This window comes from Oryzias melastigma, linkage group LG15 (assembly GCF_002922805.2).
Source record: "Oryzias melastigma strain HK-1 linkage group LG15, ASM292280v2, whole genome shotgun sequence".
NCBI classification, from domain to species: Eukaryota; Metazoa; Chordata; class Actinopteri; order Beloniformes; family Adrianichthyidae; genus Oryzias; species Oryzias melastigma.
The window spans coordinates 21,997,488-22,014,980 of NC_050526.1; the positions used below are offsets into that span (position 1 = coordinate 21,997,488).

The window sequence follows — 17,493 nt, forward strand, 5'->3', positions numbered from 1 at the left end:
CTTTGCCTCCTCACTTGCTCACAAATTTTGCTGTCAATATTAGCACTATTATTGGCAAATATTGAGAAATCATCAATAAAACTTTCTAGAAACCTTGCAAAAATAACAAAATTATATAAGCACATTTTTTTAATGAAATTTGCTCAATATATGTGCTTCACCCGTGTATTGAGTATGTTGGCCTATCTGGATTTCCAATTTTTTTTTTTAACTTTAATGTTAAGGAATTCTAAATAGTCAAGTTTTATAGTTTATAATGCTGTTATATTTTTAGAGTCAGAAAGAAAAGTTCAATATCTGCCAAAAAAAAAGGAAACAAATGTTTTTTAGGTCACCATGTGAATCTTTGGGTCTTGGACATTAATGGACTGACATCACCTGGATCTGTAGGTTTGTTCTTGTTCTAGTTTTTTAATATCTTAACAGATTGTGAGCTTCCTTTTGATCAGATTTCCTCAGTCCTTCCTAACCATCCAGAGTTCTCAGATCCCCGGATTCTGCTCTCTTCTCTATACCCACTGAGAACCAGGACTCACAGTGAGGCCACTTTTCTGAACTGTGGTCTTCATCTGTGGAATAACATACTTAATGATCTGAGTTTCTTCATCTGTGCAGATTTTTAGATGTAAATTAAATATATCTTTTTAACTTAGCATTTACATGACTTATTTATGTATTTATTTGGCTTTTAAATATTTTATGGATTATCATTTGTAGATTTTTACCCTTTTTTTTTCTCTTTTTAATCCATAGAATCCTTCCTCAAACTATTAGCTACATCATTTCTTTGTATTTTACATTTGTGTTTTTGATTGTTGTTGCTTTTAATCTTTTGATTTATGACTATTGTTAAACCTATTTTTATATAGGTCATTCATTTCAAGCACCGCATCTACAGAATGTTGATAAAAGGTGAATTAAAAAATTAAGTGATTGCTTACTTGATTAATTGATCAGGTTTTCAAATTCCTTCTGATTGCTGGAGAATACTAATACAAAAAATAGCAAAATAGATTTTTCTTTCTTGACATAATGAATGATCATAGTTTAAAATCAATGACAGAAGTTCAAGGTGAAGTGAAGGTTATTGACTTTTGCGCCCTCCATTTTTGCCGTCAAAGTACTGACATCATCCCAGCGTATTTGTACACAGTTTGGTTACAGGATTGTAGGATTATTTAGGAGTATAAGATTTTCATAGTCACACATTTGGAACAAAAAACTTTTTATTAAATGTTTTTCTTCCTTTTTGTCTCCATTTCTAAACTATTTTTGGCGTTCTCTTACTGTAGCAGCTGAAGACTGTGACTCATGCTGCTAATGAGATTTTTGTCCATTTGAATGCAAGGCATTATAATTATAAACATCACCTTCCTAACACCTTTTTGTTTTAGTGAGCAACCCTCTATCACCCCCCTTCCATCTGCATGCCTCCCTTTTCTGATGATGCTTTCGCCGCAGTTATTTCGGTCACGTTCACAACTAACATGCTGGACCCCATCTGAGCTGAAAAACTGCGGCTGATCTGAACAAAGAACGTGTTAACAGTAATCATCACACGTTTTCCATGTTCCCACTGCCGTGTTCTGCTGCGATTGTGGGAGGCGGAATTCTTTCTTGGACGATACAGTCGAAGAAGTGTCATCTACGATGTCGGATGTGCCTAAAATGTTGACGGCTAACCCGTAAACGAAGTCATACACACTTGCCCGCGCTGTCACATTACGTGGAGGGTACTGCGGCTCTGATTAGTGGTGTTTCATCTCCATAAAAACTTCCTGGTTACTGCGACATCTATGTTTTGACAGATTTTTTTAGGTCACTGATCTTGCTGTATCCCTTTCAGTTTTGTGATGAGTCAGAATTGGATTTTCCAGTTCTGGTTATTCTTTTTCATGTGGAAAGAAAAGGCGCATCTCTTCAGAGAGATGGTCTATAGGCCAGAAACTAAGAGTGCTTCTGAGATATCTTCCAATTTGATTTTTGCTGGCTTACCTCCTTTTGTTTAAGGATCACAAGTTTTGTAAACTGGTGTGCAGTTAAAAGGTGGAAAAAGTAGGTTAATGGAAGTGAAGATATCAGAGTCAAAGAAACCAGCTGGAATGTACGAAGTGAAACAGAGGATGGGGTAGAAAAAAGGTCACCACGTGTGAGTGAATGGGGCTTTCAATATATAAGTCTATAAATCTCCCAGGGTCACATATGTGGGTTGGAAGATATGTGAGAATGAGAATGTGTGACAGGGAGGGCAGTGAGAGTATGCAGAGCTGTACACCCAGCCCAGATGTTTGTGATTAGATGTGAAGGTCGGCTTTACATCCAAAAATACACACAAAGGCGTCTCACACTTGAGTTTGTGCATCTGGAAGCGTTGTTAGATGTATTCGCTGACACAAATATAGGCAGAAAAACTAACTTCCTCCTGTTTTCTTTGCATTGAGTAACAATTTTACACATTTTGCATGTTTTAAACCAAACTCCCTTCAAGCAGGTGAACCATCCATCATCTAATCGTCGTCAGAGGATGAACTGATTGAACCCAAACTATTTCGGTATGAAGGTTGTGAGCATGACTGAGTCTGCTGTAAAGACAGGCATTTTCACAAGAAGATTCTGAGGATCAGCTTCCTGCTGAGATCATTTCAGGAGCTGTTTTGGGTTTCATGAGTTCATGTTTCTCAGCCTGAAAAGCTTAGAAGAACTAAGAAGCATCGCCAACAAATAATGAACCAACGTTTGGAACAAACTATTTATCAAAGTCTGGTAAAAAATAATATTGTGGTTCCCAGGAAAACACAGATCTGGCAGGATCCAAGCGGAGTCGAGTCCTGATTTCTGAATCCTGACATGGGTTTACAAACATCACAGGAGTGGTTGTGATTTTTGTGAAGAAGAGAAGGACCGGTGCCTTTGGGGGAGGATGAGGAGAGCCTAAGGCATGTGTATGTGTGTGTTTGTGTAAGTGTGACAGAGGACAGCCAACCAGCAACACTCCTGACATTGCCTTTCACCTTGCCTTAAGCAGCGAGAGGAAGCACATGCGCACTCATAATCAAACTCACACTCACACTGTGCGTGGACTGCCTATTAGCAGGTCTGTAGCTCAACCGTTTGCATTCAGTTTCTTTACACCAAGCAAGTGCAATTCACGCTCTTGTTGACACCTTTTCTTAATTCCTTCATTTGCTTTTTTTCTCTTAAATGTGCTTCAATTTGTTTTTCAGTGAACGTTTGTATTCTTAGGCTTGAATTGACGTCATAACCTGAGAGGGAAAAAAAGCAGCAATATAGAAATATTATTACTTTAAAGCTCTAAGAAAGTAATCCAAGCGATCATCTTGAACTCTGTGAACATCTATGATATTATTTTTGTGCTAGTTAAACATCAGTAGAGATCAGGGTTTGTCTTAAAGACTTAAAATAACTTCCATAACTGTCATATCCGATTTTACACAAGCTTCTGTAAATCCTTTAACTGTCCCTAAACGCTCAGCATTTCCTTTTTTTAGGGCTTGATGGTACTACATGTACATGGTGGGTGTCTGCGTACCATTACTTCATGTTTCACACTAATTTCAAAAAGGCAACTAAAAGAAGTATTTTTTTTTATTTGGCACAGATGCTTTAAAAAATGGAATTCAGGTGAGTTATGGGAAATATTGATGAAATAAAGCCACTTTGTCAACAAAAAGATGACCCATCAGCAGCATTAGTCTGCAACCATGACAGTAAAACCATGTGACACAAGCACACAAGAAAACACACTGTTACCACAAATATAATGTATCCAACATTCTACAACAAACTACCAACTACTAATAAATGTAGTTTGGGCTTTTCTGTGGTAAAAATCTTAGAACCTATCTTTTCTAGAACTTTGTAGACTCTGTTCAACAATATGTTTTATAAAGAAGAGTATTGATAAAGGCGGGTTGATCCTTCCACCACTGCTGATAATTCAATGTGTTTTCACTCCTAAGTCATCATACGTATATGGACATAGTGTTCCGGCCCCTTCGTGTCAATTTTTGCCGTTTTTGGTGTCCCCAACTCATCGTTTTTGACGTGTCGCCTGTTCCCATTAAATCAGGGGTCCTCAACCTCTGGGCCGCGAACCAATACTGGTCGGAGGGCCAAAGATAGGGGAAAAAAATGCATAGGCTAATTAGGGACCTCTAACCCTTGGGATGCGTTACCCTTAACCCAGTACCGGTACCTGTGCCCTAACCTAGAACCGGTACTATAACCCTAACCCAGTACCGGTACTGCGTTGTGAGGGTTGGGGACTCCGTGATTTAATGGGAAAATCCAGCAAGTAATAAAAGCCCATGAGTTGGGGACACCCAAAATGCCAAAAAGTGACGCGGAGGGGTCAAAAACATACGTCCAAATATGATGAGTAAGGAGTAAGAAAGTGTGGGATAAAACACTAAAATCAGAAAACCCCAGTCAACAAAATTCAAATTCAAATCTCTTAATTTAAAAGATATTATAGATTGCTAATAATTAATCAATCAAGTTAATATAATTAATGACATATGGCTGCAACTTAACCAATTGGTGCAGTTGGAACTGAGGTTAGGGGCTAGTGTCTGTCCTAGTTCAACTTTATCTTTCTTCATTTAAAAAGGTATCAGAAAATCTTCCATTGATATTTTATAAATTGGAAATTTGGTCTAGTTTGAATCTAGAATAATACTAATATTAATAATCTAGACAAACTTTGTAAGTGTTTTAACAGGGAAGGAATTCTGCTCTCACTGCTTCTCCACTGGTGTCCCTCATGGCGATGTTCTCGGGCACCTTTTCTTCCCAACATAGCATATCTCTGAGCTTTTTATTGTCTTTCAGTGCTTTTCAATGGCATTTTTAACTGTTCTTTGACAAGCTACTATTCTGGTCTTTAACAACCACATGAAAAATTAATGTCATTTGTCTGTCTGATTAATATCTCTGCATGACTGAGAAGAAAGATCTTCATGTCTCTCCAAAGCACAAGCGCTGGTCTGGCCTGCCAGCTTTTCTGTCTTCAGAGTCAACGTGAAATTATTATTGACTGTCCACAAGAATTCTGCATTCAATCTGGAATCATCTTCAACAACCAGCTTTTCAAAAAGTCTTCTCTACTTCCCGACTGTCCCAATGCCTCATCTACAAAATCTGAAAGATCCAAGACTATACTTCCTTTTACTTGACCTCGCTGTCATTTTTGACTGAATGATCTAACAAGGTTACAAGCCTGAAGAATTAAGCCTCTGCGGAGTATCCAAAGTGATGCTGCACATCTCATTTTTACTCAGCCAAAGAAAAAAAACACAGATGTCTGCACTGGCTGCCTGTGGCTGACATTGAATTCAAAGTCCCGATTCTCATCTGAGGGAATCTGGTAGTCAACTCAACATCACCTTTCTACCAAAACAGTCTCCGAAAATGATTCCTTCACCCAGCTGCAAAAAATCCCAAGATATACCTCGTTTGTGCGTCACAGTAGATAAAACCATCAAGTGACTAAACAAAAAAAACAATAATTCTCCAAACAATGATTATAATGTCAAATAATTAAGATTATGTTCACATCTGCATGATAACCTAAATGCACATTTTCAGCTAATTTGGCAGGTGGCTTGTCTCAGGTGATTGCGAGGTAGCAAGAACATTTTACGGAAATCGGACGAATTTTCTGTAAAAGTTAACATCAGTCAGTGGCCGCCCGGGCACATTTCGAGACCGTGCGGTCGCAGTCCAGTTACAGGGAAAGATGACACCATTACAGAATGACAGCTGGATCGCTGGCCAGCAGCAGCTCTGACTGGATAATGTCTAAATGTCTCCGGACGGTGGCTGTCCATATGGAGTGCCACAGGGCGCCAGCCACCCTGTAGTACTATCTGCATTCATGCACGCCACCCACCAACAGAGGGCAACTATCTTTTCATTTACATTGAATGAAAACACTTAAATACAACAAATCAAAAATGTGGACAACATTAAAACCCAACAAAAAAATGAAGTTTTAAATATATTTTTGAGATTCAACATATGTAATAGTTTAAAACTCCTATTTCCACAGATTTATATATACACCTTGATCTCTAATGAGCTTCTGAGTGAATCTGCTTTATGCACAGCAGCAAATGGAAATTCCTCCTGAGACAACCTTTCATTTCTGTTACACAGCAGTGCGCCTTGAAAGAACAATGAAGCGTCTCTTGGCCTGCAGCCTTCTATTCTGTGTTTAGATTTCTTTTTTTATGTCCTGCCCATTAGTTTTTAGAGTTTTCTATGAGGATTTAGTGTTCATCTGTCTGGTTCAATGCGACGCCTGCCTCTGTCCTTGTCTTCTTGCCAACTAACTGCACAAGCTTAATCCTAACATACTGTACAGTGAAAATGATTTGCCTGCTTATCTCTTTAAGTCCCGCTGCTGTCATTCTGTACAGGTCCAATTACAGCAGCCAGCCTGGACCCACTGTGTGGAGTATGCAGCGTTTCAAATGACCTGCAGATGAAACAGATGCTGGGACAGAGATGCACCCAGCTGTTTAAAGAATGCAGCAGACTGTTGTTTTGGGGTGACACATTCCTAATGCCAAAGACACACGAAAAGAGAGACGTCCACACTCGCAGTGGAAACTCTGTGGTAACTAATGGTGCTGTCAGCTGTTCCGTTCTTTCATCTCATCCCTACACAAGGAAGGCTCTGTGTAAAACAACACAGATGCATGCGATGACACATGCTATCACTCACAGGTGCAAAAGTCTTCATTTGTGGTTTATGTGTTCTATGCCAAAGCTTTGCTTGGCCAAATGAGAGGCACGGTACAATTGATGTGGAGCTTCATTAAACCAATTTACTGAGTCTGTGCTGGATTCTAACACGTACTCATGAAGAAGTATCTTGTTTTGCTCTAGTGGTTGGGGAGGTAAGTTTGATCAGGTGGAACCTTTGCTCTTGTTCTCCTTTTCCCCCAGGATGGATAAAGCAGTGAAGCAGCACTGAACAGACTTTGTCCATACCTGTGTTCCCTCTGTTGCACATTTGCAAAAAAAAAAAAAAAAAAGAAAAAATCCCAGAAGGGCTCAGGGGACTGTATTACAACAAACAAATTACTCAGGCTTTAAAGAACTCTTAGTTTTATAGAAGAAACAAACGACTGTAGAACACAATCCTAACTTTGTCAAAAGAGTTCATCTATTTGTGTTTGCTTTAATCCAGAGATCCCTCAACTATAAGTTAGTACTGAACGGTAAAACAGCCCGTAGCAATATTGAATCAGCAGCTCCAGGACTCCATAGAACGCGACATTCTGCCAATAAGCGAGAGACTTTTAAAAGGCTTGAAGTGAAGACAAGTTGGAAGACGTCAAACACATCAGCAAATAAAATCATTTTTTAATGAACGACCAAAAGCTGACTCGCCAAGACACATATCTCAAAATGCCACAGCGTGATGATCTATGCAAGTTTTTCAGGATAATCAGGAGGCCGTGTGGCGGGATTTGTATTTGGGAGGCAGCAATCACATTTTTTCAAGCCCAAGCTTGATTTTTTTAAGTAAAAATTCAAAATTTTTCTCTAAAAGTTGACCTTTGAGGTCACGCAGCGACAGGTTAGGATGACGTCATAATGAAATCGGCGACCACAGGGCGGATCACCGGCCGGCTGCAGCTCTGACTGGACGATGTGTAAATGACTCCAGACGGTGGCCGTCCATGTCAAGTACTTATGGGATTTTCAAAAAAATCAACTGAAATCTTGAAGATTCCGCCAATACCTCCCCAGGTATGGAGGTAGTTGTGACGAAAACCCAACATTTGGCCCAAATTTAAGACAGAAAAAGAAAAAAAAAAAAAAACGACACAAATCCAAAAATAAATAAATAAATCTACATGATTATTTATGGTTAAGAACAGTGACAGGGGAAACCCCAATGTCACTAAAATATACAGTCAGTCCTATATAGTTTATTTATAATATCTATTATTTAAAACCAATTTGAGGGTTAAAAAAGTTATTGCTCTAAATTGGTTAAGACTAACATAAAAGTAAAGCTTCTTAATCTTCGACCAAATGTTTGAAATATCACTTCCTGAGTGCAATCAACAAATTAGGACTTTCCAGCCTGTATTTTGGGTGATTCAGCATCATAATTTAAGGTCTGTCGTCAATTTGTTAATCATCTCTGATTCTACTGATTCGCTCTGCAGATATCAGCAACTCACTTTATCATCCCCTTCAACTCTGTTTTATATTCCTACTTTCACCTTCTCTAAATGTCCAAAATTCATGATTTTTGAAAATCGCTACATTCCTGCAGATTTAGAAGTAAAAGTTGCTAATGAAAGAGTCACTTAAATTGAGTTCCTTGGAGTAATTATAGACCACTAAATAAGCTACAAATAAAGCAAGTCGGAGCTAAACTGGCAAAAGGGATAGCAGTGTTGGGAAATCACGTTTACTAATATATTCATCGATAATACTGCTAAATATACAGACTTTTAGGGAAATACTTGGAAAGCAAATTTACAGTTTTTGTACATTTTTACCAAAAAAAAATTCTATTAAAATAGTTCAAGGTTTGGATTATAGGGCACGTACGAATGCATTGTTTTTAGAGTCGGGTTTATTGAAATTATGGGGAATAGCTCAACTTAAAACAGCACTTATTATATTTAAAGCCGGAAACTTCTTAAAAACACACAGAAACATTCAAAGACTCAGATAGGGGTTAAGATTATAAAACAGTTAAACAAAAAACAAAATGTGCTTATCGATTTGTGGTGTGGATTTATGAAATAGACTAAAACAAACCAAAAGTTTACATTTATTAAAAAAAAAATGTCACTGATGGAACTTTTTCATGGTTGGAAATGATCAATCAGAACTTATGAGCAAATATCTCTTTTGCATAGCTGTTATACCGAGGGGTAAATTGAAGGTTTTTGGGATTGAAAAATGCTAAATATAGTGTTGTGAAAAGGTGGAACAAGATTGTTGTTTACCCACTCCTTTTTCAGCGCTTTATTTGTTATATTTTTCTATCTATAACTCTTTTGTTTATTTTCATCTTGATTTTAAAAAAAGATTTCAGTCTGATCAACTGTCTATCCACTCAGCCTGTCATCTAAAGCTTGCTTTCTCATGAACATTTGGTTTACTTAGTGAGCTGGTATTTTGTTTTGCTGCATGGAACATTAAAAATAGAAAAAAAAATCTGTTTGGAGCTGCAGATGGCAGAAAGGAATGCTCTTTTTGTGAGGTACACACACTGTGTGAAAGTCTTATTTAGGCTTTCCGAAATCTTAAATTTCTGCTAACAGCTCTGGGTAAAAATAGATGGATGAAAGTTGCCTGACGGGGAAAAAGAAGCATCAAATTCTGATGTAACCTGATGCATAAGCTCTGCGCTCAAATAAATCATACAGAAAGTCCCTGAATAGAATTCCCAAGCTATGGAAAACACAGTTGGTTTCATTTTTTGGTTAAATTTAACTGCAATGTTTATTGTTTTTGCACATTTGTACAACCAGAGTTTTATCCCGACACCTATTTTTTCTTTTTTTTTTTTTTACAGAAAATGGTTCAAAATAACATTATGTGCTGAAATAAATAAAAGTTCAAAAACACTATTTTCATAAAAAATGATAATCTTCCTTTCTATGATACAGTATTTAACAGCAACAGCCCTAAAAAATGATGTTAGTCAGGTTGACTAAACACTGGAAATTCAGTTGCTAAAATAAAAACCCTCCAGTGACTTTTATAAATTTGGCAATTCATTACTTAGAGACACAACGTAGCAATATAATGACTATAATCACAGCGTGTCATGTTAAGCACATGCATTTCAATTCTCCTGTGTCACACTTCTGCTGGTGGGGAAAAAGGATGAGACGTGTCACATTTTTCAACTGCAATATTTCTTCATTCTCGTCTTTTATTCCCTTTTGTGTGTTCTGTCTTCTACCTTTTATCCAGACGGTATTATCGGCAAAACACTGGAAAAAGTCACAATATAAAAAAGATGAAAGATCTTTGTAAAATTACAGTTTTTACTAGTGTTACGAGTGTGGAAGAAGACAGGAAGTGAGGAGATGAGCTGAAAACAACATTTAAAAGGGGAAATGAGATGAAAATATAAAGATCTTAGAATTAAAAAAAAAAGGAAAATGAGCTATAATATTTCTATAGGACTTTAATAACCTGCTTCATAATAAAAATAAAAATAAAAAAATGTCAAAATTTGGCAAATTAAGAGGAAAAATAATTTTAAAAGAGCATTCAATTCCAACTGGAAATAAAACACATAAGAAGCAGATAACACCTGGTTAAGTGGCTGTGAAAAATTGGTTTTATATTTATATATATATATTTTTAACTTGTTTTATTAACATTTAGTGCACATCAGTAGTCATACCGTACAAAATTAGATACAAACTTCAAATTATTTTATTCAGGTGCCTGTAAATGTAGTAAAATCATAAATGTAGATTCCATCTAACCTTTGGATTGTTCACAATGCCACATTTCTACCTATCATTTTGTCAATTTACATTCAAAGGTAGCTTCCCATCATGGCTCAAGAGAAAAGAGGAAGAAAAAAAAATGGAAACATATGGAAAATCAGTCTTTTCCTTCTTTTCTCCCCCCTATTTTTGGTTATATTTTTCAAATTGACTGGATTTTCTTGAGCGTCGTGGCATGACTGTTGCCAGAATTGACTCGGATCACTTGTGGCTCACGCAAAAACTAGACCAGATGCCAAAACAGTCACTGGACCGAGCGAGCCTGCCGCAGATGACCGCAACGCTTTGTGAGCTATAGGTTAACAAGGGAGTTGAAGGGAAGCGGCCTCCGTTCCGCGCTCCTTCACACAGTTTCTGCGTCCGGTGTGAACCAGGCATAAGAATTCACTAAAACGATCAAACTTTTCTGTCTTTTTACTACCACAAAGGATACATTAGAGTGTCTTTACAGCCTCTGACAAAACATTTTGAAGCTCATGCGGCCGCATCACAAAGCAGGTTTTAAAATGACAATCCACATTTCCATACCTGTAAGGTACTTACTTGTTCTGGTGCTTGGAGCCCTGGAGGTGTGCATGGTACTGCTCGATGGAGTTTAGAACTACGCTGCAGATGCTGCATGAGTAACTACTGCGCAGGCCTGAAAAGAAAAGCAATAGAGACATCCGAAAGAGGAGTTACGACAAGGACACTTTAGGGGTTTTGGTTCATAAAACAACTTAAAAGCTGTCATTATCGTCATTATCAAATGTACTCGCCTGCAAGAAGCAGCGGCCCAAAGGAGAACCACAATGAAGTCTAAAGAGAAGCTACAGTACTTTAGGTTATTTTTATACTCAGAAATGCAAGGTAATTTTCCTAATTAGACTGCGTCTGGAAAGAGATTTGATTAGGCTAATCATTAGCAGAAAATCCAGTTATAGCTTGAGATTCTTAAATGACTGCTTTTGTGTTTCTAGTGCCTGAATGTGTGTGTGTGTTCTTTTACATCTCAAACTTCAGCAGAGGAACTAGGACACTGGGAGCAGGAAAAGAACAGTGCAGTTGGTTGTGTGCTTCCAGAAGGGCTGTGTGCAAAAGCCGAACCCCATTGTGGCGGTGAATCCGGGCTTTCCATGGTGTGGCTCCGACACAGATGTTAACTAATTAGAGGGTTAGCAGGTGGTTGCCATGAACACCCAAAAATAGACAGATGAGCTCGGAGATTCTGACAGAATGCATGAAGAGCTTTGGAGGTGGGGAAGTGAGGATCAAGTAGAGCAATTGAGAAAGGGAAATAAGGTGTGTGCAGAGAGATTTAGGAAAAAAGAGGAGACGGATAATGAGTTGCTGGCGTGATTGCTGTGCCAGCTTTCTTTTATGAGGGGCAAAGGAAGCAGAGGAAGTGCTCTCTGTTGTTGATGAGTTCATGGTGATAAGCGATGTGATACAATTGGTCAGAGGTGGAATGTGGTGCTATTTTAGTTTTTGAACATTTTGCGCTCTGCAGAGGAGTCACTGCAGGGCTTCACGCAAATCAAAGATGAGCAGCTTTGACAAATCTGGGTTGTGCAAAAAAAAAAAAAAAATAGACAAATCAAAACCTTAAAGTTGAGGCCAAAACTTGTTAAAGCTTTTTTCTCTTTTAGGGACAATTCCAGAGTGTGCAATGCTTCACGTCTGCTTTCAGGGAACTGCTTCTGTGTGAGTGCCCTTTTCCCCACTGTCATTACCGTGCTTGAGATTTATGAGTGGTCAGTGTATTCGGTCACCTTTTGACCTCCTGTGGCGGTAATTGGTGAAGAAATGAAGTTGCGAAACTGTTCGGAACGAAAGAGGGAAGGTTATTTTGAGTTGGCTGGAGCTGCATAATGTGACATATCTACTCTATGTTGCCCCAAGAGTCACTCTGTCTGTGCGGTGAAGGGGTATTAGCGACAAGCAGTCATTTGAGAAAGATATAAATTAAAAATGTCTGAATAGGGAGCCTGAAATTAGCAAAATAAGAGAGTCGATGGGCTGCATCTGTAAAGAGATTTTAATTAAAAAAAAGGGTAACATGGGAGAATAGTTTTCCAACCCACATAAGCTATTAGTTTGGGGATATTTTTTTCTAAATAAATCTTGGTTTAGTGTAAATCTGTGGTGTTTCTAGCTTTTTTTTATCAATAAGAAAGTTGCAGGTCCATGTATGTGTACACAAAAAATCTGCTTATTTGCTTTTATGCTGATTTTCACTATATGTACAATGTGCTTCAAGTTTGTGTCGGCGCCCCGTATAAGGGCATGCCCCCCAAACGCTCCACACAGACCCCCATCCAGCTTAAATCTCACACATGAGCAAATATGGAGTGCTTTTGGTTCTGGCGTTACTGCATGCTGTGCTCTAATCCATGTTAATTACATGCATGCAAAGTGTGCATGCAAAAGCGTGTGGCAGCATTTTTTTTTTTTTTTTTTTGGGTAAGCATGAATAGTATGTGAGCGAGAGTTTTAAGCCTTGTTAATTACACAAGATGGTATGGCAGGAAGAGAGAAAGAGGGTGAGATGGGCTAAGGCGGTGAGTGTGGAGCCGTTGGTGGCTGTCGCTTAATTTACAGAGCTTTCTGCCATTGCTGGCACTGCTTGTTTGGAGACTCCTTAATGCTTGTCAAAAAACGTAATGAGCTGCATTTTGTGCTCACAAAACTGAGAAAAATATGCTCGTTTGAGGAGCGTTTGTGCATGAAAATCTCCAGTTTCAGTGTCTGATTTATTTTAAGTCAAACCTTTTGCTTTAACTCGACATTATTGTCGCTCTCTAGAGCAGGATATTCTAGGCCTGAGCTCTGTTAGTGGAAATCTGCCTACCAATATGTTATGATTCTTCAGTTCAATTTAAGTTTATAAATGTATACACATTTGTTTAGAAATACATTAAAAAAACTGCTATATAATTTGAAGATATTTATATTAATCTGATATAGTTCACATACTGTAAAATGTATTAGTAAAATAATGAGATTGTTAATATCATACAGTGTTGCATGAATTCTCTAAAGGAGAAGTTCTAACAAAAATGTTCAGATCATTTACATCGTAAACAGTGCTGCTTCTCCTGGAGGGCGTTTCAGTTTGGCCACTAGGTGGCGATCGCGCTATAGAAGTGCACCTTATTCCAGAAGAAGATGACAGTTTAGGGGGTGAAAACGAAGTTTTAAACCATACATAGTTACTTTAAAATTATTTCCTTAAGAGTTTGGAAAATTAATGCCTGTAAGTAAATAACGATATTAATTTAGTCAGCAATGTATTTTTTTGGTCAACTGAGCGTTAGCATTAGCCATCCTATGGTAATTTCTATTGAACGTTAGCATCAAGATCACGGACTTTAGGTTCTAAATCGATTTATATCTTTTGTGAATCGATTATTGATACATTAAGCTTAAATAGATTTTTTCAACCCAGACCTAATGACTACAAATGGGCGATAGGGTCTATCGCCCCATATTGTTTTAATCTTTTTCACCTTTAAACTTGAAACTGTTGTGCACTTTAAAAACATTTTTGTGACATTTTTGTCAATTTTTTTCAGAGAATAACTGAAAATACACTATACTGTGGTATATTGTTTAACATCGTTAATGTGAGATAAAATAATTTATATTGCGATATACATTGTTTTCATATCGTCCAGCACCACTGTCAGGATATCTAGTGTATTTGTTGGCCTTTCACTCCCCGTTAGCCTTCACGCCGCAGTATACCATCCCTGGCATTCTGCTAGACTAAAAATGTACCGGATTCAAATAGTAACCCCTTGAGATGTGATCAAAACCTACAAACTTCAAAGGCTTGACAGGGCGTCTCGTGGGAATGTATCACACATATCACAGCAGAAAAGGGCTGCGCTCTGTGTGAGTCGCAACAAATCCTAGTAGAGTTTTCAACAGACATCTCCAAAATTCTAATAAAGGGGCCAACCTGATAGTAATTAGAATGACCATCTGTTTAAAAGGGTTCCAGAAACCATCCAAGAAACCTGTTCTGTGTAATCGCAATAGCTTTTTTCACATTAGGTCATTTTAGTTTTACGTATGAAAATTTCATGCTTATCTGTGAAATTATTTAAAGCCTGCGTTCCCACAAGAGATCAATGAAAACAAAGCTTTACATATCAAAAGGAAACACAGTGAAACCCCATGGAATAAAATGTATTATAAAAACTGAACAATATCTTTTTGCTTGAGATGTAATAAGCAGATTTATTTTCAACTATTTCTCTCTGTAATGCCTGCAAGTTGAGGCAAACTCCCAAAATATTATTTCCATAATAATTTCATTAATTATCATTGTTTTAGATCAGACTGCCTTCCTCTTTTCTTTCCAATGCAATAATCTTAAGACTGAAAATATATTAGACCTTATAGATACATAGTTTACTACTAAATTTTGTCTGAATAAAATCAACTTTCCCTTAAAAAAAATCCTTGCAATGATAAATGTGTCTGTAACTTCTTACCCCAAACTCATATTTTATTGTGTAATGATGATCCGGACGTTTTACAGAATTAAAAAAAAAATATTAAAAATAAAAAAAAAAACATTAATTATCTTGATTTTATTTTCAAAATGGGATTAAAACACAATTCGTTGGCTTAAGTTGGCCAGCAGATGTTACTGTTCTTTGTTGGACTAACTTGCCACATCCTGGTTGTGTTTGGTGCGTCCAGACCTGTGATGACCATCTATCACAAGTTTTGTAAAGTATTTTTATCTTTCGAAGCTTTGATCATCACATTTACAACATTTTCCTTGTCAAAGAGCTCTTTTACCCCAATAATCTTCCATTTTTGTGATGAGGAAAAATAATAGTAGATATAACTAATCTGAGACCCACACAGAACCTTGTTCACACATACAGTATTGTGATTGGAGGTGTTTTTTGTATATTATTTAAAAGTACAGATCATGCCGAAAAACTAAAAGTATCACAATCCACAAAAGAAGGCTAAATTAGACCAAAAGCATCTGGATAAAGACGTGCTTCGAAACCACTAATGCTGCAACTAGATAAGGATCAAAGACGGAATCCAGACAAAAATTAACAAGAATCTGACAGAGTGTGAAGGGAAGTGATGAGACTAAGTACTGTGGTGATAATGGTGAAGAGCAGACGCTGGTGAGGAAATGAGGATGGAGAGCAGGTGGGGAAAGTGCAGTCAGCAGACAACAAGGATAATTGAGTACAGAGACTGACAGTTGATAGCAATAATCCAAACACCTCTTCAAAACAAGCCTGTTAGTTTGCACCAAATGCTACAGATCAATGAGTAACTAATAACCATATCTGTAATTAACCGGCTTCTGCAAAGTTACACAACAATCTGACGGTTTTTAGGATGGCATGAGAATTACGTTGGCTTATCTGGGTCGCTTAATGCCCTACTTAATTATGCAAAAATTGACTAGCCTGCCTCTCAAAACTGTGTTGGATAAGCTGACGCGCCCCCCAGCTGAAGGATCCTCTGACACTGCAGTTTAGCAAGCCACCTGAACCACATGCTGTCGGAGAGCAGCTGCAGCTCCGCATGCCCTAAAGTTCAGGAGCAACAGGCGGCTGACGTCTGGCTTCAGGCACTTTTTGAAGCCAAAGTCATCATGCACATCAGAGACCACAAGATATGCTAATGCAGTTCCAGCATTAATTTAGTCTACAAATGTTTTTTTTATACAACTGCTATTAATTCTTGTGTATTCTTGTATTTATTTATTTATTTAAATATTCACAAATGTATGTTGAGCCGTCCTACCCAACTGTGCTACCTACAGTTCCTGCATTTTACCTTATTTTTTGTAGCATAGATTTGCCAGGGTTGCAACTTATTCTCATCAGCAGCTTATATGTGACTTTTCCAGTATATAAATGCTGGCTCATACTGCATGTTTGCTATTTTCCCACTGACTAACTCAATTTGCCCGGACCGAGTTCGCCTATTTTTTCCAGATCTAGTCCTGAGGCCCGTTTTAAAAAGCAGGTTTTGTTGAAACTCCGAGTTTGTGAACTCTAAGTTAAGGAAAACTCAGAGATTCCGGTTTCATAAACCGAACTAACTTAAACACATGAAAGTTGGTTAAACCAAAGCAGTTTCACAAAGCTGGTTAAGCTGAACTCAGAGTTCATCACTATGGCAACTGACACCTAAACTTGTCTGGAGCAGGTTTCCTTCAGGAAATTCTGAGTTCTTTGGGTCTCCGCCCTTTCTTAAAGTGAAGGATGTTCAAATAGGACGTCTTCCTTAACATTTTAAGAACATTCACATAAGATACTCCACATTTCCACCACACTGAAACCTAAATAGCATGTCCATTCATAGAGGATCTCGTAGACGAGGAGGCTGGATTAATCCGGTCATTCATGCAATTGCGGAGATGATTGGATAAATTATTGACAGATCAAAAACCATTCCTTACTTAACAATTGACGAAATGACACTATTAACATTATTTAGTTCTTAAATTGAAATTATCCAAATGTAGTCGTTTGCATCTGCAGCTATTTTCTCTCTCTGTTTTACCGCTACAGCTGTGTTGCTTTTCTTGCAGATAATGTGCTTGTAGTCGGTATATGCTTGTAGGAACACATCAGTTTCTGTCGCCGGAAGTACGAAACTCTAAAAGTGTTTGTTCCTGTTGCAATGGTGAATCGTGCTGTCTTTGCCCCATTGATCAGGGCTTTTTATGTTCGCAACGCTCACACCTGATTCTGGTTCCAACAACTCAAAGTTAATTGAATCAACTCTTTTCAGCTGTTCTGAATCCAAAAACTCTTTAAGTTTGCAAATTTTGAATCGGTAAACTCTGAGTTCAGGTTTGAACAATAAATTTGTTAAACCTGTTACTTGAAACGGGCCCCTGTGTGAATTTTGTTCAAAGGGACTTTTCTCTTCTGCTTCTACTCCTATGACTTCTACTCCTGTTTGACTTATATATGTTTCTTAATTTTTT

At 37.7% G+C, this 17,493-nt stretch overlaps 1 protein-coding gene across 3 annotated transcripts in view; it reads right to left on the bottom strand.

The window, feature by feature from the left end:
- The window catches only part of zgc:171482 (zinc finger protein), a 94,022-nt gene that overhangs the window by 25,703 nt on the left and 50,826 nt on the right, over positions 1-17,493 (bottom strand). For 2 of the 3 annotated variants that reach the window (XM_036215489.1, XM_024297808.2), the window contains exon 6: positions 11,070-11,166. In XM_036215489.1, coding sequence (XP_036071382.1) covers positions 11,070-11,166 — 97 coding nt within the window. Of the gene's footprint in view, positions 1-11,054; positions 11,167-17,493 lie in introns of all 3 variants that reach the window. The other variant, XM_024297809.2, reaches the window with a different exon arrangement.